The 20,164-nt window shown below is 47.5% G+C and overlaps 1 protein-coding gene across 2 annotated transcripts; it reads right to left on the reverse strand.

The window, feature by feature from the left end:
• Window positions 1-20: 20 nt before the first annotated feature.
• LOC121551467 (mitochondrial dicarboxylate carrier-like) lies at window positions 21-18,368 on the reverse strand. 2 transcript variants are annotated; one of them, XM_041864148.2, is made up of 12 exons: window positions 17,814-17,901; window positions 13,994-14,092; window positions 12,625-12,744; window positions 10,934-11,048; window positions 6,183-6,231; window positions 5,653-5,694; window positions 5,496-5,539; window positions 5,318-5,388; window positions 5,109-5,201; window positions 4,847-4,924; window positions 2,629-2,685; window positions 21-1,071 (listed from the first exon to the last, which is right to left on the reverse strand). In XM_041864148.2, the coding sequence occupies exons 3-12, from the start codon at window positions 12,712-12,714 to the stop codon at window positions 970-972; spliced, it is 741 nt and encodes a 246-aa protein (XP_041720082.1). In that variant the 5' UTR covers window positions 12,715-12,744; window positions 13,994-14,092; window positions 17,814-17,901; the 3' UTR covers window positions 21-969. The 2 variants fall into 2 exon arrangements, with proteins under 2 accessions (XP_041720082.1, XP_041720081.1); XM_041864147.2 differs by lacking the exon at window positions 13,994-14,092 and having other exon boundaries at window positions 17,814-18,368.
• Between the last annotated feature and the right edge of the window lie 1,796 nt (window positions 18,369-20,164).

Below are 20,164 nucleotides of genomic sequence, written 5' to 3' on the forward strand. Positions count from 1 at the left end.
GCAAGCAGGCAGACATGAAATAATCTCTGTAACAAGCATATTTATTGACATATTGGTTTTATTACTATACAGACATTCCTTTATTTCTCAGTCCATTCATTGGACAATTAAACTGGCTTCTTACCATTGTTGTTTTGACAGTCAACTGACCGAGCATAAATGAAGCAGGAAGTAGCCATCTTGCCATCATCAATGTGAAATATGCACTCGTCCTATCGGCATTTAAAAACAGCTTGCAACATGTATTTTACAATACAAAAACATATGGATCTTTGGCAGTGGCGTGAATAACAAAACTCCTCAAACACACTCCCAAACAACCGACCCACTTATACACGTTAAGACCTGGTACAGCGATCATAGACGTCTGCAGAGTACGCATAGACCAGTGTAACGGTGCCCTCTAGCAGGTTAATTCTACAGAGGCTGTTCCAGTTCAGATGGATTACTTAAATCGGTGTCCCAAATGGATCTATTCCCTTCAGTCATTCACTAGGCTGTATCCAGAAACCCCCCTTCAGTCATTCACTAGGCTGTATCCAGAAACCCCCCTTTCAGTCATTCACTAGGCTGTATCCAGAAACCCCCCTTTCAGTCATTCACTAGGCTGTATCCAGAAACCCCCCTTCAGTCATTCACTAGGCTGTATCCAGAAACCCCCCTTTCAGTCATTCACTAGGCTGTATCCAGAAACCCCCCCTTCAGTCATTCACTATGTTGTATCCAGAAACCCCCCTTTCAGTCAGTCACTAGGCTGTATCCAGAACCCCCCTTTCAGTCAGTCACTAGGCTGTATCCAGACGGTGGGATTTAGGATGGGGAGGTGGGAGGTTGCAGGTGGATTAAAGCTGCCTGCTCACGTAGAACAAAACAGGGAACAAAGGGAGTAGGTGTGGCCTGGCAGTCCTGACACAGAGGTCACATTTCAGACTACTCAAAAGGTGATCAGGTGGTGACCCCTAACCATTCTCAGGTGACGATCCTGATGCCGCAGCAGGTCCTGAGCTGCTCTAGGAAGATGAAGGTGAGGACCGTGTGAGGGATAAGACGGATCCCTGCTGGAACCAGACCCTGAAGAGAAGCAGGACAGGACAGTTAATATATGTATGATTAATGGTTCAGACAGTTACTAGGTAACAGTGTGAGGGATGAGATGGACCCCTGCTGGAGCCAGACCCTGAAGAGGAGAGAGACCATAGGTTTACCAGTCTGTATGGCAGGTGGTGCACTGTGTGTGCTTTTTCAAGGTGAGCAGTGTGTTTAAAGTAGAGAGCAGCGCTCCTTTTAGAGGGCTGCTGGGTGTGAGGGCTTTGTCTCCAGCCTTTTCTGTAACAAATCTGATTCAGGTCAGTTAATGTCTTAAGCCCCCCACAGACTGTAGACCTAGACCCAGACCTGGACTAAAGCATCCGCCAACTCCTGGACAGTCTGTGGTGCAACGTGGCGTTGGTGGATGGAGCGAGACATGATGTCCCAGATGTGCTCAATTGGATTCAGGTCTGGGGAACGGGCGGGCCAGTCCCATAGCATCAATGCCTTCCTCTTGCAGGAACTGCTGACACACTCCAGCCACATGAGGTCTAGCATTGTCTTGCATTAGGAGGAACCCAGGGCCAACCGCACCAGAATATGGTCTCACAAGGGGTCTGAGGATCTCATCTCGGTACCTAATGGCAGTCAGGCTACCTCTGGCGAGCACATGGAGGGCTGTGCGGCCCCCCAAAGAAATGCCACCCCACACCATGACTGACCCACCGCCAAACCGGTCATGCTGGAGGATGTTGCAGGCAGCAGAACGTTCTCCACGGCGTCTCCAGACTCTGTCACGTCTGTCACGTGCTCAGTGTGAACCTGCTTTCATCTGTGAAGAGCACAGGGCACCAGTGGCGAATTTGCCAATCTTAGTGTTCTCTGGCAAATGCCAAACGTCCTGCACGGTGTTGGGCTGTAAGCACAACCCCCACCTGTGGACGTCGGGCCCTCATACCACCCTCATGGAGTCTGTTTCTGACCGTTTGAGCAGACACATGCACATTTGTGGCCTGCTGGAGGTCATTTTGCAGGGCTCTGGCAGTGCTCCTCCTGCTCCTCCTTGCACAAAGGCGGAGGTAGCAGTCCTGCTGCTGGGTTGTTGCCCTCCTACGGCCTCCTCCACGTCTCCTGATGTACTGGCCTGTCTCCTGGTAGCGCCTCCATGCTCTGGACACTACGCTGACAGACACAGCAAACCTTCTTGCCACAGCTCGCATTGATGTGCCATCCTGGATGAGCTGCACTACCTGAGCCACTTGTGTGGGTTGTAGACTCCGTCTCATGCTACCACTAGAGTGAAAGCACCGCCAGCATTCAACAGTGACCAAAACATCAGCCAGGAAGCATAGGAACTGAGAAGTGGTCTGTGGTCACCACCTGCAGAACCACTTCTTTATTGGGGGTGTCTTGCTAATTACCTATAATTTCCACCTGTTGTCTATTCCATTTGCACAACAGCATGTGACATTTATTGCCAATCAGTGTTGCTTCCTAAGTGGACAGTTTGATTTCACAGAAGTGTGATTGACTTGGAGTTACATTGTGTTGTTTCAGTGTTCCCTTTATTTTTTTTGAGCAGTGTATGATAACAGTTACCTTGTAGAAGGCATTGGGTCCCAGTTTAGCTGTATCTGTCATACAGTGTAGCAGCCCCTGAAACAGAAGAATCAGAATCCAAGTCAAGAAATGACACTTCTTATTGCAAGCTGATGGTTGATGGTTGAAAACAACCCATGCCTAACTCCCTCCCTCCCAATCCCTCCGTCCCTCCCCTCATTTCCCATCCTCCCAATGCCTCCGTCCCTCTCCTCATTTCCCTTCCTCCCAATCCCTCCGTCCCTCCCCTCATTTCCCATCCTCCCAATCCCTCCCCTCATTTCCCTCCCTCCCAATCCCTCTGTCCCTCCCCTCATTTCCCATCCTCCCAATCCCTCCGTCCCTCCCCTCATTTCCCATCCTCCCAATCCCTCCCCTCATTTCCCTCCCTCCCAATCCCTCCGTCCCTCCCCTCATTTCCCATCCTCCCAATCCCTCCGTCCCTCCCCTCATTTCCCTTCCTCCCCTAATTTCCCATCCTCCCAATCCCTCCGTCCCTCCCCTCATTTCCCATCCTCCCAATCCCTCCCCTCATTTCCCTCCCTCCCAATCCCTCTGTCCCTCCCCTCATTTCCCTTCCTCCCAATCCCTCCGTCCCTCCCCTCATTTCCCTTCCTCCCAATCCCTCCGTCCCTCCCCTCATTTCCCATCCTCCAAATGCCTCTGTCCCTCCCCTTATTTCCCTTCCTCCCAATCCCTCCCCTCATTTCCCTTCCGCCCAATCCCTCCCCTCATTTCCCTTCCTCCCAATCCCTCCGTCCCTCCCCTCATTTCCCATCCTCCCAATCCCTCCATTCCTCCCATAATTTCCCATCCTCCTAATCCCTCTGTCCCTCCCCTCATTTCCTATCCTCCCAATCCCTCCATCCCTCTCCTCATTTCCCATCCTCCTAATCCCTCCGTCCCTCCCCTCATTTCCCATCCTCCCAATCCCTCCCTCCCTCCCCTCATTTCCCATCCTCCCAATCCCTCCCCTCATTTCCCTCCCTCCCAATCCCTCCCCTCATTTCCCTTCCTCCCAATGCCTCCGTCCCTCCCCTCATTTCCCATCCTCCCAATCCCTCCGTCCCTCCCCTCATTTCCCATCCTCCCAATCCCTCCCTCATTTCCCTCCCTCCCAATCCCTCCGTCCCTCCCCTTATTTCCCATCCTCCCAATCCCTCCGTCCCTCCCCTCATTTCCCATCCTCCCAATCCCTCCCCTCATTTCCCTCCCTCCCAATCCCTCTGTCCCTCATTTCCCTTCCTCCCAATGCCTCCGTCCCTCCCCTCATTTCCCATCCTCCCAATCCCTCCATCCCTCCCCTCATTTCCCATCCTCCCAATCCCTCCCCTCATTTCCCTCCCTCCCAATCCCTCCGTCCCTCCCCTCATTTCCCTCCCTCCCAATCCCTCCGTCCCTCCCCTCATTTTCCATCCTCCCAATGCCTCCGTCCCTCCCCTCATTTCCCTTCCTCCCAATCCCTCCGTCCCTCCCCTCATTTCCCATCCTCCCAATCCCTCCCCTCATTTCCCTCCCTCCCAATACCTCCGTCCCCTCATTTCCCTCCCTCCCAATCCCTCCGTTCCTACCCTCATTTCCCATCCTCCCAATCCCTCCCCTCATTTCCCTTCCTCCCAATCCCTCCGTCCCTCCCCTCATTTCCCATCCTCCCAATCCCTCCCCTCATTTCCCTTCCTCCCAATCCCTCCGTCCCTCCCCTCATTTCCCATCCTCCCAATCCCTCCCCTCATTTCCCTCCCTCCCTCCCAATACCTCCATCCTTTCCCTCATTTCCCTTCCTCCCAATCCCTCCGTCCCTCCCCTAATTGCCCATCCTCCCAATCCCTCATTTCCCTCCCTCCCAATACCTCCATCCCTCCCCTCATTTCCCTTCCTCTCAATCCCTGACCGTCAACAACAGAACTGTCAGAGCAATGACAAGCAGCAGCCTGACAGATAAAGGCTCCATGTACTTGACAACATCAGAACAGCAGCTGCCAGAGGTGGAGAAGGGTTAGATTCACACAGTGATATCCCTAGACAACATCTACACCAGTCCTGTGGAGTCAGAACCCACATGAATGCACATGTTTACTCTATCCCTGTAGCAACACACCTGATCCAATAGCCCTTGACTAGTTGAATCAGGTGTGGTATAGTGTTGGGCTACAGTCCTGCGAGTACCTAGGACTGGAATTGAGAAACCCTGATCTACAGTACATACACACAAACTTACCACATATTCCCCTTTTGAGTTCATCAGCCTGGTCTTCAAGACATCCAGTGGTTGGCACAGGACAGTGGCACAGCCTCCCTACACAGAGAAGCAGAGGGCATTACACAACACTAACCCACATCTCCCGTCTCCCTACAGAGAGACAGAGTCCACACAACACTAACCCACATCTCCCGTCTCCCTACAGAGAGAGAGAGTCCACACAACACTAACCCACATCTCCCGTATCATTGCTTTACTAAAGAGTAAACTGGACACTCACTGCGATGAGGCTGGCCAGGAAGTGTGTGAGAATGTTGTCCTGCATGGCTCCAGTCCCCAGAACCAGCTGCTTGGCCTGGTCATAACAGGCCAGCTACAGACAGATCAAATATAAGTCAAATCTAGTTGAAACATTTTGGACAAAGACACACACACATTAACACCCACTAACACCCCCCACAGACACACACAACCACCATAGGACCTCACCTGTCCAACAGTGACCAGTGCTCCTCTAGTGGATGCCATTGTGGCTCCAGAGAACAGCTTCTTCATTCCCTCTATGGAGAAATACTGTGTCATGAGTGCAACTGCGTCCCTTCAAATCGTCCAGTAACTTCAATCTCGCCCTGATCCCAATGATCCCCATCAATTAAAACTTACTTACCCTCTTTCCATACCCGGAACAGTCCATCCAGTGCATGGGCATAACTGTAAGAGATGGGGAAGAAACAATTGTGGAGGTCAAAATCTCTCAAAACATGATACTAAATACTTAATAGCATTTTGTAAGTTATCATATGATTTTACTATATTTAACTCACTTTCTCCTGAGTTCTAGCGGTACTTTAACATCATTCTGCATTCTGGATGGGGAAAATATATGGCAAGTATGAATGTTTTGCCCTGTACATTTGGTTAGTCTATAGCAGGGATGGGCAACTCCAGTCCTCGGGGGCCTGATCGGTGTCACACTTTGGTCCCAGCTAACACACCTGACTCCAATAATCAACTAATCATGATCTTCAGTTTAGAATGCAATTAGTTTAATCAGCTGTGTTTGCTAATGTGACATCACTCCAGCCACCCCCCCCCCCCACCCCCGAGGGCTGTTGTCCATTCCTGATCTATTGAATGGTTGAGTAAAGCAATATACTGCATGTCATCACTGACATCTAGTGGACATAATCAACCATGGACGACTGCAATACAATTCTTATGATCTATTGAATGGTTGAGTAAAGCAATATACTGCATGTCATCACTGACATCTAGTGGACATAATCAACCATGGACGACTGCAATACAATTCTTAAATATACAATCAGTAATTATATTTCTAGATATGACTCACCTGACATTAACCATGTCTGCTGGGGTCCCGATAAATCCACCTGCAAATCCTACAGACAAACAGACAGATTGTCACGCCCTGACATAGAGATCTCTAGTTGGTTTGGTCAGGGTGTGAATATCTAGTATGTGAATATCTATGTGAAAATTCTAGAATGTGTATTTCTGTTGGCCGGGTGTGGTTCCCAATCAGAGGCAGCTGTCGATCGTTGTCTCTGATTGGGGATCATACTTAGGTAGCCATGTTGCCTACCTATGTTGTGGGATCTTGTTTCTGTGTGTTTGATGTATAGCCTTTAGAACTTCACGTTCAGTTGCTTTGTTATTAACAGAGAGCTCAGTACTTAGAGCAGAGGCTGGCGAAGCCAGGTTGCAGAGCCAACTCCCCGCACTCGCTTTGAGGAGCGTGTGACCGTGCAGGCACCAGGCTATGCGCCGGCGTTGCGTACTGTGCCGCCAAGGCACCTTCACAGACCCGTGGTGTGTGTTTCCAGTCCGGCACGGCCCGTGCCTGCTCCTCGCACCAAACCAGTGGTGCGTGTCTCCAGTCCGGCACAGCCCGTGCCTGCTCCTCGCACCAGACTAGTGGTGCGTGTCCCCAGCCCGGTACGGTCCAGTCCAGGGTCAGAGCAGTCCGCTCCACCGGTGCCAAGTCCAGCCCCGGTCAGCTGCTCCAGTCCAGAGCCAGAGCAGTCCGCTCCACCGGGGTCCAGTTCAGCGCCGGTCAGTGGCTCCACTCCAGAACTAGACGTCAACCCCTCTCCAGGGTCGGGGCCTCCCACACCAGGGTCCAGACAGGGCTTGGTGCATCGCGGGGGGATTGCCGGTCCAGGCCCAGACGTCAGCCCCTCTCCAGGGTCGGGGCCTCCCACACCAGGTTCCAGACAGGGCTTGGTGCATCGTGGGAGGACAGAGGGGAAGCATCGCGCCGGGGACCAGATGTGCAACGGGGAGCCAGAAAAGGAGAGGACAGTAAGGTTGACGTCGTGCCCGGAGCCGCCACCGAGGCTTAATGCCCACCTGGACACTCCCCTAATGAGTCAGTTTTGCGGCCGGAGTCTGCACCTTTGGGGGGGGGGGGGGATACTGTCACGCCCTGACATAGAGATCTCTAGTTGGTTTGGTCAGGGTGTGAATATCTAGTATGTGAATATCTATGTGAAAATTCTAGAATGTGTATTTCTATGTTGGCCAGGTGTGGTTCCCAATCAGAGGCAGCTGTCGATCGTTGTCTCTGATTGGGGATCATACTTAGGTAGCCATTTTGCCTACCTATGTTGTGGGATCTTGTTTCTGTGTGTTTGGCTTGTTTGATGTACAGTGAGGGAAAAAAAGTATTTGATCCCCTGCTGATTTTGTAAGTTTGCCTACTGACAAAGACATGATCAGTCTATAATTTTAATGGTAGGTTTTTTTTAACAGTGAGAGACAGAATAACAACAAAAAAATCCAGAAAAATGCATGTAAAAAATGTTATAAATTGATTTGCATTTTAATGAGGGAAATAAGTATTTGACCCCTCTGCAAAACATGACTTAGTACTTGGTGGCAAAACCCTTGTTGGCAATCACAGAGGTCAGATGTTTCTTGTAGTTGGCCACCAGGTTTGCACATCTCAGGAGGGATTTTGTCCCACTCCTCTTTGCAGATCTTCTCCAAGTCATTAAGGTTTCGAGGCTGACGTTTGGCAACTCGAACCTTCAGCTCCCTCCACAGATTTTCTATGGGATTAAGGTCTGGAGACTGGCTAGGCCACTCCAGGACCTTAATGTGCTTCTTCTTGAGCCACTCCTTTGTTGCCTTGGCCGTGTGTTTTGGGTCATTGTCATGCTGGAATACCCATCCACGACTCATTTTCAATGCCCTGGCTGAGGGAAGGAGGTTCTCACCCAAGATGACGGTACATGGCCCCGTCCATCGTCCCTTTGATGCGTGAAGTTGTCCTGTCCCCTTAGCAGAAAAACACCCCCGAAGCATAATGTTTCCACCTCCATGTTTGACGGTGGGGATGGTGTTCTTGGGGTCATAGGCAGCATTCCTCCTCCTCCAAACACGGCGAGTTGAGTTGATGCCAAAGAGCTCGATTTTAGTCTCATCTGACCACAACACTTTCACCCAGTCCTCCTCTGAATCATTCAGATGTTCATTGGCAAACTTCAGACGGGCATGTACAGTGGGGAGAACAAGTATTTGATACACTGCCGATTTTGCAGGTTTTCCTACTTACAAAGCATGTAGAGGTCTGTAATTGTTATCATAGGTACACTTCAACTGTGAGAGACGGAATCTAAAACAAAAATCCAGAAAATCACATTGTATGATTTTTAAGTAATTAATTTGCATTTTATTGCATGACATAAGTATTTGATCACCTACCAACGAGTAAGAATTCCGGCTCTCACAGACCTGTTAGTTTTTCTTTAAGAAGCCCTCCTGTTCTCCACTCATTACCTGTATTAACTGCACCTGTTTGAACTCGTTACCTGAATAAAAGACACCTGTCCACAACCTCAATCAAACAGACGCCAACCTCTCCACAATGGCCAAGACCAGAGAGCTGTGTAAGGACATCAGGGATACAATTGTAGACCTGCACAAGGCTGGGATGGGCTACAGGACAATAGGCAAGCAGCTTGGTGAGAAGGCTACAACTGTTGGCGCAATTATTAGAAAATGGAAGAAGTTCAAGATGATGGTCAATCACCCTTGGTCTGGGGCATCAATGATCATGAGGAAGGTGAGGGATCAGCCCAGAACTACACGGTAGGACCTGGTCAATGACCTGAAGAGAGCTGGGACCACAGTCTCAAAGAAAACCAGTAGTAACACACTACGCCGTCATGGATTAAAATCCTGCAGCGCACGCAAGGTCCTCCTGCTCAAGCCAGCGCATGTCCAGGCCCGTCTGAAGTTTGCCAATGACCATCTGGATGATCCAGAGGAGGAATGGGAGAAGGTCATGTGGTCTGATGAGACAAAAATAGAGCTTTTTGGTCTAAACTCCACTCGCCGTGTTTGGAGGAAGAAGAAGGATGAGTACAACCCCAAGAACACCATCCCAACCGTGAAGCATGGAGGTGGAAACATCATTCTTTGGGGATGCTTTTTTGCAAAGGGGACAGGATGACTGCACCGTATTGAGGGGAGGATGGATGTGGCCATGTATCGCGAGATCTTGGCCAACAACCTTCTTCCCTCAGTAAGAGCATTGAAGATGGGTCGTGGCTGGGTCTTCCAGCATGACAACGACCCGAAACACACAGCCAGGGCAACTAAGGAGTGGCTCCGTAAAAAGCATCTCAAGGTCCTGGAGTGGCCTAGCCAGTCTCCAGACCTGAACCCAATAGAACATCTTTGGAGGGAGCTGAAAGTCCGTATTGCCCAGCGACAGCCCCGAAACCTGAAGGATCTGGAGAAGGTCTGTATGGAGGAGTGGGCCAAAATCCCTGCTGCAGTGTGTGCAAACCTGGTCAAGACTTACAGGAAACATATGATCTCTGTAATTGCAAACAAAGGTTTCTGTACCAAATATTAAGTTCTGCTTTTCTGATGTATCAAATACTTATGTCATGCAATAAAATGCAAATTAATTACTTAAAAATCATACAAAGTGATTTTCTGGATTTTTGTTTTAGATTCCGTCTCTCACAGTTGAAGTGTACCTATGATAAAAATTACAGACCTCTACATGCTTTGTAAGTAGGAAAACCTGCAAAATCGGCAGTGTATCAAATACTTGTTCTCCCCACTGTATATGTGCTTCCTTGAGCAGGGGGACCTTGCGGGCGCTGCAGGATTTCAGTCCTTCACGGCATAGTGTGTTACCAATTGTTTTCTTGGTGACTATGGTCCCAGCTGCCTTGAGATCATTGACAAGATCCTCCCGTGTAGTTCTGGGCTGATTCCTCACCGTTCTCATGATCATTGCAACTTCACGAGGTGATATCATGCATGGAGCCCCAGGCCGAGGGAGATTGACAGTTATTTTGTGTTTCTTCCATTTGCGAATAATCGCACCAACTGTTGTCACCTTCTTCACCTTCACCGTCTTGTAGCCCATTCCAGCCTTGTGTAGGTCTACAATCTTTTTCCTGACATCCTTGGAGAGCTCTTTGGTCTTGGCCATGGTGGAGAGTTTGGAATCTGATTGATTGATTGCTTCTGTGGACAAGTGTCTTTTATACAGGTAACAAACTGAGATTAGGAGCACTCCCTTAAAGAGTGTGCTCCTAATCTCAGCTCGTTACCTGTATAAAAGACACCTGGGAGCCAGAAATCTTTCTGATTGAGAGGGGATCAAATACTTATTTCCCTCATTAAAATGCAAATCAATTTATAACATTTTTGACATGCGTTTTTCTGGATTTTTTTGTTGTTATTCTGTCTCTCACTGTTCAAATAAACCTAACATTAAAATTATAGACTGATCATTTCTTTGTCAGTGGGCAAACGTACAAAATCAGCAGGGGATCAAATACTTTTTCCCTCACTGTATAGCCTTTAAAACTTCACGTTCAGTTGCTTTGTTATTTTGTCGAGTGTTTATTATTAACATTAAACATGTACGCATACCACGCTGCACCTTGGTCCAATCCTTTACACAATGAACGTGACATATGGTGGATGTATAATCTTGGCCCAGGTCAGTAGTGTGAAAAGTGTATGACAGAGCATTACAGAACTAATCATGTTGTCATTAGAGCCAGCCGGTTTAGGTCTGTGGTTAAAACACAGTGTGAAAATAGTGTGTACCTCCAACCAACCCCAGAAGGACCTTCTGGTAGAAGGGCATGGGACCATGGGTCCTGTCCTTCATCTGATCACTCACTGTCTCATAGATGGCGAAGCGGGACAGAGAATATGTCATCTGGGGGAGAGAGAGACAGACAGAGACACAGAGAGAGACAGAGAGCGAGAGAGAGAGAGAGAGAGGATAATAACTGACTATTGATCATAGAGACATTAGAACTTACAGTAAATGACAAGAAGTGTATTTAACATAATACTCTTGCTCTTGGAGGTGATGGGTAATGGTGGTGGTGGTGGAGGTGATGGGTAATGGTGGTGGTGGTGGTGGTGGAGGTTATGGGTAATGGTGGTGGTGGTGGTGGAGGTGATGGGTAATGGTGGTGGTGATGGAGGCGGAGGTGATGGGTAATGGTGGTGGTGATGGAGGTGGAGGTGATGGGTAATGGTGGTGGTGGTGATGGAGGTGGTGGAGGTGATGGGTAATGGTGGTGGTGGTGGAGGTGGAGGTGATGGGTAATGGTGGTGGTGGTGATGGAGGTGGTGGAGGTGATGGGTAATGGTGGTGGTGGTGGAGGTGATGGGTAATGGTGGAGGTGATGGAGGTGGAGGTGATGGGTAATGGTGGTGGTGGTGGAGGTGATGGGTAATGGTGGAGGTGATGGAGGTGATGGGTAATGGTGGTGGTGGTGATGGAGGTGGTGGAGGTGATGGGTAATGGTGGTGGTGGTGGAGGTGGAGGTGATGGGTAATGGTGGTGGTGGAGGTGATGGGTAATGGTGGTGGTGGTGGTGGTGGAGGTGATGGGTAATGGTGGTGGTGGTGGAGGTGATGGGTAATGGTGGAGGTGATGGAGGTGATGGGTAATGGTGGTGGTGGTGATGGAGGTGGTGGAGGTGATGGGTAATGGTGGTGGTGGTGGAGGTGGAGGTGATGGGTAATGGTGGTGGTGGAGGTGATGGGTAATGGTGGTGGTGGTGGTGGTGGAGGTTATGGGTAATGGTGGTGGTGGTGGTGGAGGTGATGGGTAATGGTGGTGGTGATGGAGGCGGAGGTGATGGGTAATGGTGGTGGTGGTGATGGAGGTGGTGGAGGTGATGGGTAATGGTGGTGGTGGTGATGGAGGTGGTGATGGGTAATGGTGGTGGTGGTGGTGTGTGTGGAGGTGATGGGTAATGGTGGTGGTGGTGATGGAGGTGGAGGTGATGGGTAATGGTGGTGGTGGTGATGGAGGTGGTGGAGGTGATGGGTAATGGTGGTGGTGGTGGAGGTGATGGGTAATGGTGGTGGTGGTGATGGAGGTGGTGGAGGTGATGGGTAATGGTGGTGGTGGTGGAGGTGATGGGTAATGGTGGTGGTGGTGATGGAGGTGGTGATGGGTAATGGTGGTGGTGGTGGTGTGTGTGGAGGTGATGGGTAATGGTGGTGGTGGTGATGGAGGTGGAGGTGATGGGTAATGGTGGTGGTGGTGATGGAGGTGGTGGAGGTGATGGGTAATGGTGGTGGTGGTGGAGGTGATGGGTAATGGTGGTGGTGGTGGTGGAGGTGGTGATGGGTAATGGTGGTGGTGGTGGAGGTGATGGGTAATGGTGGTGGTGGTGATGGAGGTGGAGGTGATGGGTAATGGTGGTGGTGGTGGTGATGGAGGTGGAGGTGATGGGTAATGGTGGTGGAGGTGTGTGTGTGCATCTACCCACCTGTCTGCAGAGGGAGGCGCTGAGGCCGCTGTAGAGAGCCAGAACACCGTCTCTCTGCACCACACTCATAGTCATCCCCACCATCCTCATCCTCACCTCATGCTGCGTCTGGAGGTGCACCTGGAGGGGAACCCATATTACATACCAGGAAGACAAACAGTAGAGAGGAGTTATGGCAATGTCAAGTTAAAGTGGAGGTGATGATGTCATAGGAGTTAACTCCAACTTTCTCCACCACCAAGAAAAGGAAGTCTACCAACACAACCAGTAAAGTGAACTGTATAATTCACTATTATTGAATATTTGGCTACTAGGAGTCTGATGAAGTGAACTATTAGGCCTAATTAATAGAAACACCATACCATTGGTACAATTCAGCCCATTTGCTATTTACGGAAGCCCTGAAGACTGTTGGAATAATCTCGCCCGAACGACTTATTTTTTTAAGTCGTTCAAACCAGATACTAAGTCATTGAAACAAGATACTGAGTCGTTTGAACAACTTATTTTGTTAGAATTACTTAATTGTTATTTTGTCTAATTAGGCCTCTTTTGATATGCAGTGCCAGTTGTGCTTGTCAGACCGTTGTTGCAGCCATGTATTTACTGATTCCATCCATTGATATGATTATTCATTGACAGTTATTTGATAGCCTAAAGCAGGGCTGATTTTGAATGCCAGAGCATGTAAGTGGGTCAACAAGATCTCACGATTTTACAAATTTTACTTCAGATTCTGATGTTTGACACCCTGGGTTGCTTCTAGCGCTCAGCATAGGAGGTTGTGTGTTCAATCCCAATGGTAGTCACACGTTTTTAATTGTTTTGTTTCAACCCTATCCCTTAACCATTCTGAATGAATGTCTAAATTTAACATTGCAGTCGTTTTTGGAAAACTATCCAAAACCTTAACCCTTAATTAAGCATTCAGAATTAATGAAGGATGATGCTGAGCAGGAGGAGCAACCCAGTGTGCCAAAAACACGTAGAAATGTGATGCTTGGAGAAACGTGGATAAGCGTCAGAATCTGAAGTGAAATTGGTAAAACTGATAGCTCGTTGGCCCACTTACATGCTCTGGCATTCAAAAGCAGCCCTATCAAAGAACTGTCAATTAATAATCATATCATTGGTCTGTATTTACCCCCCCCAAAAAAGAGAATATGCTAATTAGCTGCTAATGTGGCAATCATAAAGAACTACAAATGCCATGATGATCTGGACGAGACTGCCGAATCAAGGCAAAGGTAAGAATCTCTGGAATAACTATCTAATATCAGCTACATGTACTAATGAATAAATTGGCTACATTTCTTTAAATGGACAATTCTGTGAACTGTCTTGTGCAAGTTTTAAATTGACACAATACCTGTTAGCAAAGGTGTCAGCTAGAGATGATGTGCAGGAGCTTGCAGGGATTTGTAGTCTTTCATGATGTCTACTTTTATGCAAATTAGCATTTTCCAATCTAAGAATAAATAGAGCCAAATATATTGATAAAAGTCACCTTGTCTGAGAGAGATTTACATGGTTATCAAAACGTCACGCCAGGGTAAGCCTACACTAAACACAGCCCTTATTTTAAGTGTTTCTAAAAATCCCCCATGGGAAAAATGAATGGTGGAAAAACTATTTGAACCATTTCCCTGTTTGACCGCTTGGTTTGATGGGTATTATGACACCTCAACTATGTGGTCCTCTGTAGCTCAATTGGTAGAGCATGGCGCTTGTAACGCCAGGGTAGTGGGTTCGATCCCCGGGACCACCCATACGTAAAAATTTATGCGCACATGACTAAGTCGCTTTGGATAAAAGCGTCTGCTAAATGGCATAATATATATATATATATAAATGCGGATATTGACTCTGCCACTTGAGCATACTTTTGTGGCACATTCAATTGCGCGCTGGGCTTCAGGACAAAAGGTTGAGGGTTCGAGCCACACCCTGCATGTTTTATTACAATATCTTGCCTTGATCAGATCCACTCTACATATCTTATCTTGATCAGATCCACTCGGAAAGTATTCAGATCCCTTGTCTTTTTCCACATTTTACGTTACAGCCTTATTCTAAAATGTTATTAAATTGTACTTTTTCCTCATCAATCTACACACAATACCACAGAATGACAAAGCAAAAACAGCTGTTCAGAATTTTTTGCAGATTTAGAAAAAATTAAAAACTGAAATATCAAATTTACGTAAGTATTCAGAGCCTGTACTCAGTACTTTGTTGAAGCACCTTTGGCAGCGATTTCAGCCTCAATTCTTCTTGGATATGACGCTACAAGCTTGGCACATCTGTATTTGGGGAGTTCCTCCCATTCTTCTCTGCAGATCCTCTCAAGCTCAGTCAGGTTGGATGGGGAGCGTTGCTGCACAGCTATTTTCAGGTCTCTCCAGAGATGTTCGATCGGGTTCAAGTCTGGGCTCTGGCTGGGCCACTCAAGGACATTCAGAGACTTGTCCCGAGGCCACTCCTGCATTGTCTTGGCTGTGTACTTAGGATCGTTGTCCTGTTGGAAGGTGAATCTTCGCCCCAGTCTGAGGTCCTGAGCGCTTTGGAGCAGGTTTACATCAAGGATCTCTCTGTACTTTGCTCCGTTCATCTTTCCCTCAATCCTGACTAGTCTCCCAGTCCCTGCCGCTGAAAAACATCCCCACAGCATGATTCAGCCACCACCATGCTTCACCATAGGGATGGTGCCAGGTTTCCTCCAGACGTGATGCTTGGCATTCAGGCCAAAGAGTTCAATCTTGGTTTCATCAGACCAGAGAATCTTGTTTCTCATGGTCTGAGAGTCTTTAGGTGCCTTTTGGCAAACTCCAAGCGGGCTGTCATGTGCCTTTTACTGAGGAATGGCTTCCGTCTGGCCACTCTACCATAAAGCTGTGATTGGTGGAGTGCTGCAGAGAAGGTTGTCCTTCTGGATGGTTATCCCATCTCCACAGAGGAACTCTGTCAGAGTGACCATTGGGTTCTTGGTCACCTCCCTGACCAAGGCCCTTCTCCCCCGATTACTCAGTTTGGCCGGGCGGCCAGCTCTAGGAAGAGTCTTGGTGGTTCCAAACTTCCATTTTAAAATGACGGAGGCCACTGTGTTCTTGGGGACCTTCAATGCTGCAGAAATGTTTTGGTACCCTTCCCCAGAGCTGTGCCTGTCTCTGAGCTCTATGGACAATTCCTTCGACCTCATGGCTTGGTTTTTGCTCTGACATGCACTGTCAACTGTTGGACCTTATATAGACAGGTGTGTGCCTTTCCAAATCATGTCCAATCAATTGAATTTACTACAGGTGGACTCCAATCAAGTTGTAGAAACATCTCAAGGATGATCAATGGAAACAAGATGCACCTGAGCTCAATTTCTAGTCTCATAGCAAGGGTCTGAATACTTATGTAAATAAAGGTATTTCTGTTTTTTATTTGTAATACATTTATAAAAATGTATAAAAACCTGTTTTCACTTTGTCATTATGGGGTATTGTGTGTAGATTGAGGAGGGGAAAAAATAATGTAATCCATTTTAGAATAAGGCTGTAAGGTAAATAAATGTGGAAAAAGTCAAGGGGTCTGAATACTTTCTGAATGTACTGTCTCTTACCTTGATCAGATCCACTCTACATATCTTACCTTGATCAGATCCACTCTACATACAGCATCGTACCTTGATCAGATCCCCTCTACATACACCACCGGTCAAAAGTTTTAGAACACCTACTCATTCAAGGGTTTTTCTTTATTTTAACTATTTTCGACATTGTAGAATAATAGTGAAGACATCAAAACTATGAAATAACATATGGAATCATATAGTAACCAAAAAAGTGTTAAACAAATCAAAATATATTTTATATTTGAGATTCTTCAAATACCCACCCTTTGCCTTGATGACAGCTTTGCACACTCTTGGCAATCTCTCAACCAGTTATACAGAAGATGGCCCTATTTGGTAAAAGACCAAGTCCATATTATGGCAAGAACAGCTCAAATAAGCAAAGAGAAACGACAGTCCATAATTACTTTAAGACATGAAGGTCAGTCAATACGGAACATTTCAAGAACTTTGAAAGTTTCTTCAAGTGCAGTCGCAAAAACCATCAAACGCTATGATGAAACTGGCTCTCATGAGGACCACCACAGGAATGGAAGACCCAGAGTTACCTCTGCTGCAGAGGATAAGTTCAATAGAGTTACCAGCTTCAGAAATTACATGCTTCACAGAGTTCAAGTAACAGACACTTGTCAACATCAACTGTTAAAAGGAGACCGTGTGAATCAGGCCTTCATGGTCGAATTGCTGCAAAGAAACCACTACTCAAGGACACCAATAAGAAGAAGAGACTTGCTTGGGCCAAGAAACACGAGCAATGTACATTAGACCAGTGGAAATTTGTCCTTTGGTCTGGAGTCCAAATTTGAGATTTTTGGTTCCAACCGCCATGTCTTTGTGAGGTGTGGGTGAACAGATGAAAAAAAGCAAAGCATGGAGGAGGAGGTGTCATGGTGTGGGGGTGCTTTGCTGGTGACACCGTCTGTGATTTATTTAGAATTCAAGGCACGCTTAACCAGCATGGCTACCACAGCATTCTGCAGCGATACGGCATCCCATCTGGTTTGGGCTTAGTGGGACTATCATTTGTTTTTCAACAGGACAATGACCCAACACACCTCCAGGCTGTGTAAGGGCTATTTCACCAAGAAGGAGAGTGATGGAGTGCTGCATCAGATGACCTGGCCTCCACAATCCCCCGACCTCAACCAAATTGGGATGGTTTGGGATGAGTTGGACCGCAGAGTGAAGGAAAGGCAGCCAACAAGTGCTCAGCATATGTGGGAACTCCTTCAAGACTGTTGGAAAAGCATTCCAGGTGAAGCTGGTTGAGAGAATGCCAAGAGTGTGCAAAGCTGTCATCAAGGGAAAGGGTGGCTATTTGAAGAATCTCAAATATAACATATATTTTGATTTGTTTAACACTTTTTGGGTTATTACATGATTCCATGTGTTATTTCATAGTTTTGATGTCTTCACTATTATTCTACAATGTAGAAAATAGTAAAAATAAAGAAATACCCTTGAATGAGTAGGTATTCTAAAACTTTTGACCAGTAGTGTATCTTACCTTGATCAGATCCACTCTACATACAGCATCTTAAATTAATCAGATCCCCTCTACATATCTTACCTTGATCAGATCCAAGGGGTGTGTAATGCAGGCAGCAGCACTTGAGGATAGTCCACCGAAATACCATCGCGACCTGCGTTTCTCCGACATGTTCCCAGGTGTCCTGTTGGTCAGTCAAACCCTAGAAACCGTGTCTGGGGCGTCTTGTGTTAGCCTACTCAGGACACCTGCGTGGCTTCACACTACCTTCTTTCAACTCCCTAGCTAGAGAATTATTGGCATGTGTCAGATAATCTCCAAAACTGGTGACTGACGATTAGTAGTAAATGTTTCCCGGTTCTTGCACCGTTCTTTCCGCGGCATTTCATACAACGCGCATGGTTTAACGTTGCCTGTATTAACTATGAAGGCTGCTAGCCTGGCTGACGCAATTTACAAGTTTAGTGTTAGCAGGCTACACCAACGTCTTTCAAACTAGTATGGACCTACTATGGAACGAAGGTGCCTCTAGACCAATGAGAGGATTCGATTAATCTGGCCCGGGTAGGCGTGTTTCCCACCGGGTGAAAGTTGATTGCATTCCTTTTGGAACCGGGCTACCTCCCGGGCGTGAACCAGGTGCACTGTTCAAAGCCCACGACGAAGTCGGATCAAAACTAGAGTGACGTAATTAGCACGTGAAGTAATGAGTAGGATTCTGTATTTTCACATGCAAACGTGATTGCTTTATAAAAACGCTTTATCTGCCTTGCGAAAACTAATTAGAAAATTCAAACATGTATTTAATGGTAAAGAGATGTTGTATGTTTCTGGATGATGCAACATGCTGCATTGTTGACAACATGATCGAGCTGTGCAGATTACTGTTTGATTTGAGAAATGCGCTCCTCCCACGTCACAGCCCATAGACTGGTGCCCCGCGGCTCAGCATAATCGAATCCGCCCAGTATCTCGTTTCGCAACAGCTGAGCTGAAGTAGACATTCAAAAGCCTCCCTAGTTACACAACCGCTCTAAGAACCAAAAATCTGATTTTCTTTCTATATCTGATTTTTTTCTGACTGTCCACACTCAGTTTTACATCTGACCCATATCAGATTTGCGCATTTTCACTGATGTAGCCTCTGAAGTAGCAAACAGATGCCATGCTCATTTAAAGTCACTGTTCCTACAAATGTTGGGGTGGTTGTCATGGTAATGGCAGGTCGTTAAAAAAACCATGAGCATCCAGACAGAGATCACAAATGGAGGAGGGGGTTTGTATCAGGGTTAAGATCCACTTAGGCTGCGTTCAAACAGGGAGCACAATTCTGATCTTTTTTTCCACTAACTGGTCTCTTTGGGGTTTTTTACCCCCCTTTTTCTCCCAAATTTCGTGATTACGATCTTGTCTCATCGCTGCAACTCCCCAACGGGCTCGGGATAGGCAAAGGTCGATTCATGCGTCCTCCGAAACATGACCCGCCAAACCGGGCTTCTTAACACCCGCTCGCTTAACCCGGAAGCCAGTTGCACCAATGTGTCAGAGGAAACACGTTCAACTGACGACCGAGGTCAGCCTGCAGGCGCCCAGTCCGCCACAAGGAGTCACTAGAGCACGATGAGCCAAGTAAAGCCCCCCCGGCCAAACCCTCCCCTAACCCGGACGACGCTGGGCCAATTGTGCGCCGCCCTATGGGACTCCCGGTCACGGCCGGCCGGTAATGACACAACCTGGGATTATCTGATTAGTCAAAAGACCAATTAGTGGAAGAAATATCAGAATTTGGGCTGCTTGTGTAAACGCAGGTATAAATCGGAAGTCAAAAGATCAGATTCCATATGTTTTGTTGCTGTTTACACACTAGGGAAAAGATCAGATAGGTATCAGATGTGCAAATAATTGTCAAAAGATCTGAATTGGGCTGCCTGTGTAAACGCAGCCTAATTTGCCTTGCCAGCCGGTGTTCAAGTGGGAGTGCTCTTTTTATAAACCAGCCCACACTGGAAACATGATTGACATAGGCACGTAGGTTTTCCACAACTTTGATATACAGCATGGGCCAAGCTTACACTGCCACATTTACCAGAAAAGAGGCTTTTGTTTTGTGTCAATCTTCCACAGCAAGGAAAACAAGTGCACGTCACTGAACTTGCCTCACGATGGCCACTGACCAGTTCTGACCCTATTCAGTAGCCTAGGTTGTATGAGTAGATGGAGGTTTTCTCGGCTACTCTGTAATAAATATTCCTCTGTACAAATACTTGTTAGAATGGATATTAGATCAGAACGTTCTGCACTGCGGCTCAGTCTGCTGGTCCAACATGCCCATGTGTCTTGAGGGTGTGAGAGAATTCTCTGTGCTCCACCGTCTCGTGCCAAGACTGGATGCAGCTGGTTCCATCCTGAGTGGAAGTGTGGCCTACGTGACT

Source organism: Coregonus clupeaformis, chromosome 35 (genome assembly GCF_020615455.1).
Source record: "Coregonus clupeaformis isolate EN_2021a chromosome 35, ASM2061545v1, whole genome shotgun sequence".
In the NCBI taxonomy this organism is placed as follows: domain Eukaryota; kingdom Metazoa; phylum Chordata; class Actinopteri; order Salmoniformes; family Salmonidae; genus Coregonus; species Coregonus clupeaformis.